At 40.5% G+C, this 10235-nt stretch overlaps 1 protein-coding gene across 16 annotated transcripts in view; it reads right to left on the bottom strand.

The window, feature by feature from the left end:
* RBFOX1 (RNA binding fox-1 homolog 1) overlaps window positions 1–10235 on the bottom strand; it is a 205320-nt gene that overhangs the window by 128630 nt on the left and 66455 nt on the right. For 14 of the 16 annotated variants that reach the window (XM_017874415.1, XM_017874423.1, XM_017874422.1 and 11 more), the window contains exons 3-4: window positions 8495–8548; window positions 140–232 (exon numbers count right to left, since the gene is read on the bottom strand). In XM_017874415.1, coding sequence (XP_017729904.1) covers window positions 140–232; window positions 8495–8548 — 147 coding nt within the window. The remainder of the gene's footprint in view (window positions 1–139; window positions 233–8494; window positions 8549–10235) is intronic. The other 2 variants (XM_017874419.1, XM_017874417.1) reach the window with 1 other exon arrangement.

Raw genomic sequence — 10235 nt, 5'->3', positions numbered from 1 at the left:
AATATATATATATATATATATAAACAATGAGGGGGAATAGGGTCACATACAAGACGCCAATGATGCATCTGGAACAACGAATGAGCGTGAAGCAGACATTTATAAAAAAGATGAAAAGGAAAATATTTTGAACATGCACCTCGATTTTACGGCCCTCTACCACGGTGCCGTGTAATTTCTCCCTCGCCCTGTCCGCATCGGCACTATTTTCGAAAGTTACGAAACCAAATCCCTGCATGCAGGAGGGAGAAGGGAAAACAACATGCAGATTATTATTTCAGTCAACGACCACTTGGTAATGTTCTCTCGCTTTAATTTCTATTTCTTGTCCTGGCTTCAGTTCTGTAACATGCAAATTAGAAAAATTATAAGAGTACTGAGATGTGCAATAATTAAGCGACAAATGTGAACAAGATACTTTTTTCTGTCACCAGTTAGCTGTAACCCCTGAAGTATTCAAAGAAGGATACCAAAAATACCTTTCTAAATGTCACTACAGAAGAAAATAAATCTAACGAAAAGAAAATGAGATCAAAATAAATTTACAGTGTCTTCACAGAGAATAAAATGAAATAACGAGGAAAAGAAAAGGGAACCACTTTTTTGACATGCAAATTAAAAATAAAATAAAATAAAACGTGTGCACGAAATTCAACAATGAATGCCAAAATCCTCTAACATTGCCTACAGAGTCATGCCGTGTGGTTTTAAGAACATCTCTTCTTCATGCAGTTTTAGGGTTATTCAAATTTGTCAATTCTACAGCCTTTACTTCTCAAAAATAAAAGTTAAAAGCCTAAAAAAGGAAAGACCTTTTTTAATAATAAATCTTAAACTCTTCGGTCTAGTAAACAAAAAAGTCACATGAAATGAATAGAAATAAACTTCAGTTGATTAATACAAACGATTCAATGTTTGTGATCATACTTTCCCCACTCTTCAAATTGCATACTTGATTTTGAATCTGACAATCTTCCATCCTACTTTATTAACCAGAAAGGGGAAGGTGTACCCATATTGTCAAGTTCTGGCATTAGGTCAATATTTAGTTTTCATATCAACAGGTAGCAAAGAAACTTTGTTAATAGAATGTAATTTGTAATAATATTCTGGCCACTTCCTCTTTTACTGATAGATAACATATATACCTTTTAATTTACCACAGGTACATTGGCTTTTAATATTTCAACCTCAAAAATCAACCCCGCTAAACTATATTGTCAAAATCCATATTTTGTCTTCACTGACATTGTTCCTAAGTACAGAAAATATGACACATTATTTTAAAGCCCCTAAAATATTTGTACATCTTGTTCTGAAATATACACCAACCTTTTGAACAATTTCCACATAAATATCCCCAGCTCTTTCTGATTGTTCACTGTAAACTGGGTGAAATCAAGCAATACGTTGGGGCTCCTTTTAGCATCAAATAATCCGTGTTGGCACCAAGTTAGTTGGGACAGTGTAATACCCAGTTTTACTAAAGAAATGCACAATAATTACAAATACATGGTAGTTACAACCAACTGGTGATAACTCCCAATCCTACATTAGATCTCTATAATAACCTCCAAATTTAAGGCTAAAGAGCTATTGGACACAGGGTGGGGAACATCACACACCAGGGCCTGTCGGGGGTGGGGGCCTGGGGGAGGGAGAGCATTAGGAGAAATGCATAAGGTAAATGACTAGTTGATGGGTGCAGCAAACCAACATGGCACATGTATACCTATGTAACAAACCTGCGCGTTATGCACATGTACTCTGGAACTTAAAGTATAATAAAACAAAAAAGTATTGTCCAATGGGCTGGCTAAGGGAACTTTTCAACAGTCAGGCTCATCAGCCGCAGAGGACAGGGGATATGGATGTATTCCAGTGAGGGTAGATGATTATTTGTCAGGATTCTATAGATAGCTGTACCTCAGAATCCACTACAGATTAGTTCCAAGACACCCTCGCCCCAGATTCCCAAATCCTTGCATATTCAAGTCCCACAGTCACTCCATGGAACGTGAATATAGAATAAAATCAGCCCTCTGTATATCGTGGAACGTGAGTATAGAACAAAAGCAGCCCTCTATATACGGGTCACACATCCTGGGAATACTGCCTTTGGTTGGAGAAAAAAATTCACGTATAAGTGGACCTGCACAGTTCAAACCCGTGTTCAAGGGTGAACTGTATTGAGAAAAATAACGTTTCTTTAGGGGATTGAACCAAATTACCTTCCATAATCTTTCCCATCGTGAAGGTCTGTGATTAGGATAAGCCTGAATTATCTGATTCATTTAAGACTACTTGCTCTGTAACAGAAGGGTCTTACTTAGTCTTGTGCATGCACTATGCCCATATTGGGTAAGCAAATATAATCGCTAACTATATAGTTCGGAAATGATTGTTTTTCAAAGGGAAAAAAGACAGAATTTAGGGGAATTTCGCTCAATTTGACAGTTCTAACTCTTGGCCAGTATCTATCAAACTTAGTCGCACATCAGAAGGAACTTGGCAGCACATTAAACATTGAGATTCCTGAGCCTTGCTTTGGATCTACTGGATTAGAATCCCAGAGTGGAGTCCAGAAATGTGTTTACTTAAAATGAGTGGCCCAGTGATTTGATTTCCATGACCTCTCATTTCACTATGCGTGATCAAAACCATCAAAAGAAGGTTTTGGGCCAGGCATGGTGGCTCACACCTGTAATCTAAGCACTTTGGAAGGCCAAGGCAGGAGGATCACTTGAGCCCAGGAGTTTGAGACGGGGCTGAGTAACATGGCAAAACCCCATCTCTACCAAAAAAAAAAAAAAAAAAAAAAAAAAAAAAAAAAAAAAAAAAAGAAAAAATCAGCTGGTGTAAATGGTGTGCCCCCTGTGATCCCCAGTCTGAGCCCAGTGAGATTGAAGCTGCAGTGAGCTGTGATCACACCCCTGCATTCCAGCCTAGGTGACAGAGCAAGACCTTGTCTCCCAAAAAAAAAAAAAAAAAAAAAAAAAAAAAAAAAAAAAAAATAACCCAGGTGTGACAGCCTACACCTATTGTTTCAGCTATTTGGGAGGCTGAGGTGGGAACATTCTTTTGCTTGAGCCCGGGAGGTTGCGGCTGCAGTGAGCTGTGACTGTTCCCCTGTACTGCAGCCTCGGTGAGACCCTGTCTCAAAAACAGCAGGTTTTCATTCTTTGAAATAAGTAGAATTTTGTATTGCTGATTTCTATAGATTCTCGACTGTAGATTTTGACTCAGTTACTTGGAGCTTACACGTAGAGGTACAGCTAAAAATCGCATGTCCCAGGCTTCTTGGCAACGTTCTCTTCCTCCCTGAGGGGCCTAACTTCCTAGCAACTATAGCCATGCCACATACTCCAAAAGGAATCAGAGAAACGAGGGCTTTGGATTTATATTCTCTCTAGGCAAGACAAGAAAATCCATAGCCCCACTGGTATAGCTGGAGGGTAAGGTGATGTCATTTCTGCTGATGGGAACTAGCAGTCATCACTACCACAGCACCGGGAAGAACATAGCCAGGTGAGGCTGAACACTCATCCACCTGTCCAACATTATCCTCCAGAATCTTGCTCTCATGCTTCATGTCTGAACCCAAGGCACACCTACTGCCCTGAAATCAGCATCATGTATGTTTAGGAGAGACAAAGGCAGAAAGAGAAATACATTTTGAATCCCAAGGAAGGGGCACGAACTGAAAAGGAAATAGCCTAATCTATTCTCAAGTTCTCACTTTTTAAGCGAAGAGAATATACTAATTCTTTTATTATTATTCTCATTATATTCTACGAAACTTCTTTCTGTCTTGTCAGCTACTTGGTACTCCTCATTTAGAGCTGAGATTTCCCAAAGTTGGGTGCAGAAAGAACTTGCTCCAGACAGTCGTCAAAATGCCAAACAGACTTTCCTACCTGTTCCGTTGGACAATTCTACCTCCCATCCAGAAAAGAAGTGGCACGGCCTCCCTGGGTTAGCAGGTTATCAAAATTCTCACCTGGGGGTTGCAATGTAACCAGAAAGACCTCACCTGGTCCTCTCCATGAGCACGGAACCTTCCCTATGAAGCACAGGTGCCAGGCAACTTTGAGAACAGGTGCTAACGTTGTTTTTTCTGACCTGCCTCATGGTCGGGATTCTAACTCAAGGAAACAGCAATTTGCAGTTTTTAAAAAGATGATGAATATTTTTACCTCTGCCTTAAAAAGGAGAACAAAACAAGCACATTCTGAGCCTGGCTTGCTGGGCATAGGGCTGAGTGTGATGCTGATGTGTAACTGCTTAAAAAATCAAGACTGCAAGAAAGGGGTACAGAGAAGGGGAGTCAGAGACACATCTTCCCAGTGTTTACCTTTAATGCTACTGAAGAAAAGAAATCGGTGGTCTGTGCCCTGCTGTGAACAGGTACAATCAGTAGGGCAGATAACGGGGGCCTTAAGAGGATTGCCAGACCGGCGTGACTTGCTTACTTTAAAATATTTTTGCAAATCATACATTCTGATCCTCCTGTATCCTAGTTATTGTTCTTTTTTCATCTTTTGTATTTTTAGGCAATATCTTCCTTTTTTGCATTCATGGAAATATACCATTTTAGATCTTAAAGGTTTAAAGCACGCTGGATGGATGAATGTACGGATTTTTCATCTTAGATGAAAAAATCCAGTCCTCTAGTTTCTGGTGCAGGGAAATCATATTCAGAAGAGGGGGGAGCTGTTGAAGAGTATCTGAAGAATAATTTTCCGATGGGACTCTGAGCCCTCTCGTCTCCCTTTTACTCCAATGACCTTTGTACATGCAACTCCTCCTGCCTGCAAGACATCCCTCTTTCCCCTCTCTGGGAAATTCTTACGCATCTCTCACTCTCAGCTTACGTGTTCCTTCTTTGCAGTAAGCCTTCTCACAATATCCGTCTGTCTGTTCAGACTCTCAGCGGCCTCTCACATCACCATAGAACAACATAGGCTACTGCAGTCACTCAGCTTCCTAGTCCATCTCTCCTGCTACTCAGGAAAGCCCATGAAGACAGGAAATATTTCTGCCTTACTAATGGTTGGCTCTCATGAAATGCAACACTTACTGATATCTACTGAATCAAAGATCAAAGTGTAGATTTTTGTTTTTTTCTTTGAGACAGAACTTCACTCTTCTTGCACAGGCTGTAGTGCAATGGCTCGATCTCGGCTCACCGCAACCTCTGTCTCCTGGGTTCAAGCAATTCTCCTGCCTCAGCCTCCTGAGTAGCTGGGATTACAAGCATGTGCCACCACACCCGGATAATTTTGTATTTTTAGGTGACACAGTCTTGCTATTCATCCGTACATTAAATACTTGAGTTACACATTTCCAAGATAATATACTTACTGTCTGTGCATGTATCTTGTTGGTTGGTTGGTTGTTTTGAGACAAGGTCTCACACTGTCACCCAAGCTGGAGTGCAGTGGTGCAGTCATAACGCACTAAAGCCTTGACCTCCTGGGATCAAGCAATCCTCCTGCCTCAACCTCCCCAGACTACAAGTGTGTATCACCATGCCCAGCTAATTTTTAATCATTTTGTGGAGATGGGGTCTCACTGTTGTCCAGACTGGTCTTGAACTCCTGGCTTCAGACAATACTCCCACCTCAGCTTCCTAAAGGGCTGGAATGCGCATCCAGCCCTTAAGTACATATGGGTTTCCATGTCCGCATACACATACGCACACACCCAGCACACACAGCCTTCAGCACTGAGTGGCCTGCCTGAAGAACTGCTCTAGAGAATGAAAGGCAAGAAGGTGAGTTCCTGGCTCGTAAGGGCCCACTCATTTTCTGGCTGTCTGTCCAGCACCAAATGATGAAAATGAGGGCATAGCGATGGTTCAGGTTTCTGAACCATTAAAATGGAAATGTTCATCTAAATAAGGCCCTTTCCCATAAAGGATAATGTCAAGTATGAAAAATATCCCTGTGAGCTGCTGCCCCCATTTAGCAGTTCCAACTGGACTGTCTCAGTGCCATTCCAGCAGTACCTAAACAGTCAGCTCCAACACCTGCAAGACAAGCTCTTTCAGAGGGCGCATACCCACTGAGAGAGGCTATTTTGGATGTTTCCTAAACCAAAAGAATAAAGACCAAAAAAAGGCAGCTTCACCAAGTCAGGATCTGGATGCAGCAAACTTAAATGGTCTTTTTCCTGAAGCCCCCAGAGATAGACTAATCATGGGAATGACGGAAGATGTCTTAAAAATAGTATCGCCATTGTACTTTCAAAATAGCAAATGATATTCTTCTAATGTCCCAAAACAGCTCTCAGAAGGAATTAAATAGCTTTCTTCAACTGGCAAAAGTTACAAAACAAAATATAAATTAAACATATTAAAAAATAAAACCAAACACATCTTTGAAGGCAGTGCTGCTATAGACAGACTGAGAGTCAGAACAAAGTTGGTCAACATTCAGGTCATCTACAATTTTGCCAAGAATACAGAAGGCCCGAGTGAACAGGATTAGGCTAGGCACATTTTTCTCTCAATGCACTTTGCTTTGCAGTTATAGAGATAGTCCCCATAATAATTTTCATACAAGAAGCAGGAAGAGAGTTAAGTTCGAGAATGATTGTAAAATATCTGAAGCTATGGAAAAATGACAAGGTCCCTGAAGGAACAGAATCATAAAGTGTAATGGATTCTGTTTTGCTTTTGTTTTTACTCATCTGACAGATTACAACATCACTTTGGCTGTGGAGGAGAAAATACTGTGGTTTTCTTTCCTTGATGCGATCAACATCATCCTACCTAATTAATACTAAATCAACTTAGGAGGGAAGAAAACTGTCCAAAAAAAATTTCAAAGGTTTGTTTTATGGGGCAAAGGTGGGTATATATACCCAAAAGAACTGGCACTGTGGCCTGTGACACTTCAAAGAAAGCTAGCACCACTTAGTGACCCTTCATGATACTGACTTGCCCCAAATTGCCAGTGTAATGAGAGTCAATGGGCTGAAACCATTATCTCTCAACGTTTGCATTCATAGTCTGAGGATGCAAGGAGAAGGGAACTTAAAATTCCTAACAGCCTGGGGAGTGGCAGCCAGGAGACCTGGCAGAGCTATTGAAAGCATTCACTTTCTGGTTACCAAGATCCATATCTTTTTTGTTCTCCATCATTTCTCCCTGTTAACCCCCTGTGTCTGCTGATAGGCCTCATGTGGTGGTTTCCTCAATTGGGGATTTTCAAATTGGGGATTTTCATGGGGTTCCTGAGTGTTCTGTGGGTGCAGGTAGTAAGAGGACACTTGAAGAACAGCAGCAACAACCAAAGCCCAACACTAGTAAGCACCACTGCCTGTTACACTCACAGGGAAGGCTTGGCATGGGTCTAAAAGGAGAGACACAGCGTTGATCATTTTAAGGACAGGCCTGCAAGTGTGGTTAAAACACAGGTTGCCAAGCACTAACTTGAGAGTTTCAGATTCAACAGGTCAGGGCTGGAGCCTGAGGACTTGCATTTCTAATCAGTTCCTAGGTGATGCTGATGTTCCTGGTCTGGGACCACCCTTGGTTAACCACTGATAGAGAGGCGGCTTTAGAAGTGTTTGTGTTTTTTTCTTCTCCCAACATATTTCTTTTGTTTGTTTTTGAGACAGGGTCTTGCTGTCACTCAGGCTGGGGTGCAGTGGTGCAATCTCGGCTCACTGCAACCACCACCTCACGGGTGCAAGCCTCCCAAGTAGCTGGGACTACAGGTGCATGCCACCACACCCAGCTAAGTTTTGTATTTTTAGTAGAGATGAGGTTTCACCATGTTACCCAGGCTGGTCTTGAGCACCTGACCTCAGGTGATCCACCCACCTCAGCCTCCCAAGTACTGGGATTACAGGCATGAGCCACCGCACCCAGCCTGTATTTCTGTTTTGAAACAGAACCTCTCCTGATCCCAAACCCTCCCCATAGAGCCCCTGACTTTGATTAGAGTTAGGGAATCCATTTAAAAATTGGTTGCCTTGAAAAAACAAACTCAAAGCAATGGCAAATCGCAAAATGTGGATTGGTAAACATAGTAATGAATAAAATTACATTCAAAAGGTTGGTGTATATGAGATTTTTCTCCCCTACAACCCAGGAAAATAACTGCACTTTATTAATACAGAATAATCACATATTTACCTGCTCATGAGACTATCAACTCACTTTTTAAATAAAGAACATAATTATCACTGAAAACAAAATGTAGCAACATCATTATTTTTTTAAGCATGGATAATTTTCCTCTGGAAACTTGATAAATAAATAAATATATATATATAAAACAGCAATTTAAAATTATTCCCCTTATACATTTTAAACTGAACCCGATGTCTTTCCCACCATTTTGAAAACGGAAGGTGGTCTCTAAAGGAACTCCCGCTGAAGTGTATTTTCACAATGAGCTGATTAAGACAGTGCAGTTGTTTCCCCTTACAACAAATATTTAAAAATAAACTAAACAATTCTAAAGTGAATTAAGTTGCTTACCTTTGAGCCTCGCTCATTAAAAATAATTTCAACATCTAAGATTTTACCAAATTGCTGCAAAGAAATAGAAATATCTTATAAGCAAGAGGAGAAATGCAGTAGACATTATTAGGTACAGTAGTAATTGTTTCCGACACCAATTTTTTCTCTTAATATCAAGGATATACATTTTATGTTTTATGGCTCATGTGCTTGAAACAAGAGAAAATAAAACCATCCATATTTTCTCCTTATGATGGAACACAGCAACAGGGCTTGGTACAAAATACTAAGAGGTGAATTCTATATTTCTTTTCTTTTCTTTTCTTTTTTTTCCTGTGTGCATGTCTGCGTTCCCAGGCACTGAGCAGCAAAGATTTAAAAGGGGCTAGTATATATATATACAATGACCCTTCTGGTCTATCCCACCAAACACTGGGAAAAACACCCTTGATGAAATGCGATTTTGATAATCAATGTCCAGTGAGAATCTGATGTGACTGGTTTTGGCTCCCAGCTCACATAAAATTTAGGAGCAGCTCTATCATATGAAAAAGAAAGTATGAACACAAAAGCCAACTTCACTATCCAGGCACCATGATCATGATGGTATCAGCAGTTGTAATCAGTGCTTGGGCTGAAATTCTCTCAAGATAATTCTCTATAGTGTTAAACAGATTTTAGACAACTAGCATGACTAGGCTGTATGAAAAGTCCAGAAACAGAGACTCAGATTATAAATAGAGACAAATAAAATGCAGACACGTGGTTAAGTTTAAATTTCAGATTTTTCAGGATATGTCACACGCAATGTTTGGGACATACTTACACTTAATATCTGTGGTTTATTTGAACTTCAAATTCAATGACTGCGTCTTACATATTTTTTAAATTGGTAAAATCTGGAGTTTCTAGTGAGAAATGCACATCAAGCGATTCTTGATTCGCATTTCAAAATGGGGAGTATGGGCCCTAGAACTACGGGCATCAGATCATCCAAAATCCTTTCCTCCAACCTTGGAAGTTTTTCAGTTTTCTGAGATCACACGAAGTAGAGTGGGCATTTCTTGAGTATAATAGCCTAACCTGCGTACGAGCAGGCAAGAGAGAGGGTGATGTAAAATCATGTACCGTGGCCCAAGGAAAAATAAAATGAGAATTTTATCTCCATGCAGACTGAGAGCAAATGCCCTTTGAGTGATTAAAAAACAGGGCAACATAAAGATTTCCATCCTCTTTTTTTTGTTTTGTTTTGCGCTTTCCTATCATTCCATTCACTTCTGCGTTCTGGATTTTAATTGCATCCTTTAGGACCCTCAGAGGTTCTGTATTCCATCTCTCCCCTGAGTGGAGAGCATTACACGTACTTCTGTGTAGCAGAGGACAGAGTGACTGGGGTGAGGGGTGGGGCAGGATGAAAAAGGAACAAGCAAAAAGACCACACGAGAAGCGGGGGAGGTGTGCCTGACCAATGTGTTCCAGTCAGAGTATCCACAGACGCAGAGAGTGAATGTCAAGAGGGTCCTACTAACTTTCAAAAAACAAACTATTTAGAACATACAGATGCTATCCTCTGGAATGTACAAAGAAATCCACCCTCCCCGAAACAGCAGAAATAAATGTGTATGCCACTGGAATACAGACAGTTCAGTCTTGAAATAAAAATAGTTCTGACTATGGAAAAAAGTAACCAAAAGTTTGTAATTCTGTACCATAGAAATGTGCCCATGCCTCAGGATCCATACACTATCCAGCCAGGGGA

This window comes from Rhinopithecus bieti, unplaced genomic scaffold, assembly GCF_001698545.2.
Source record: "Rhinopithecus bieti isolate Rb0 unplaced genomic scaffold, ASM169854v2 scaffold_8226, whole genome shotgun sequence".
NCBI lineage: Eukaryota > Metazoa > Chordata > Mammalia > Primates > Cercopithecidae > Rhinopithecus > Rhinopithecus bieti.
Note: the sequence above shows the minus strand (reverse complement) of the source record. Positions and strands in the feature narration are given on the sequence as shown.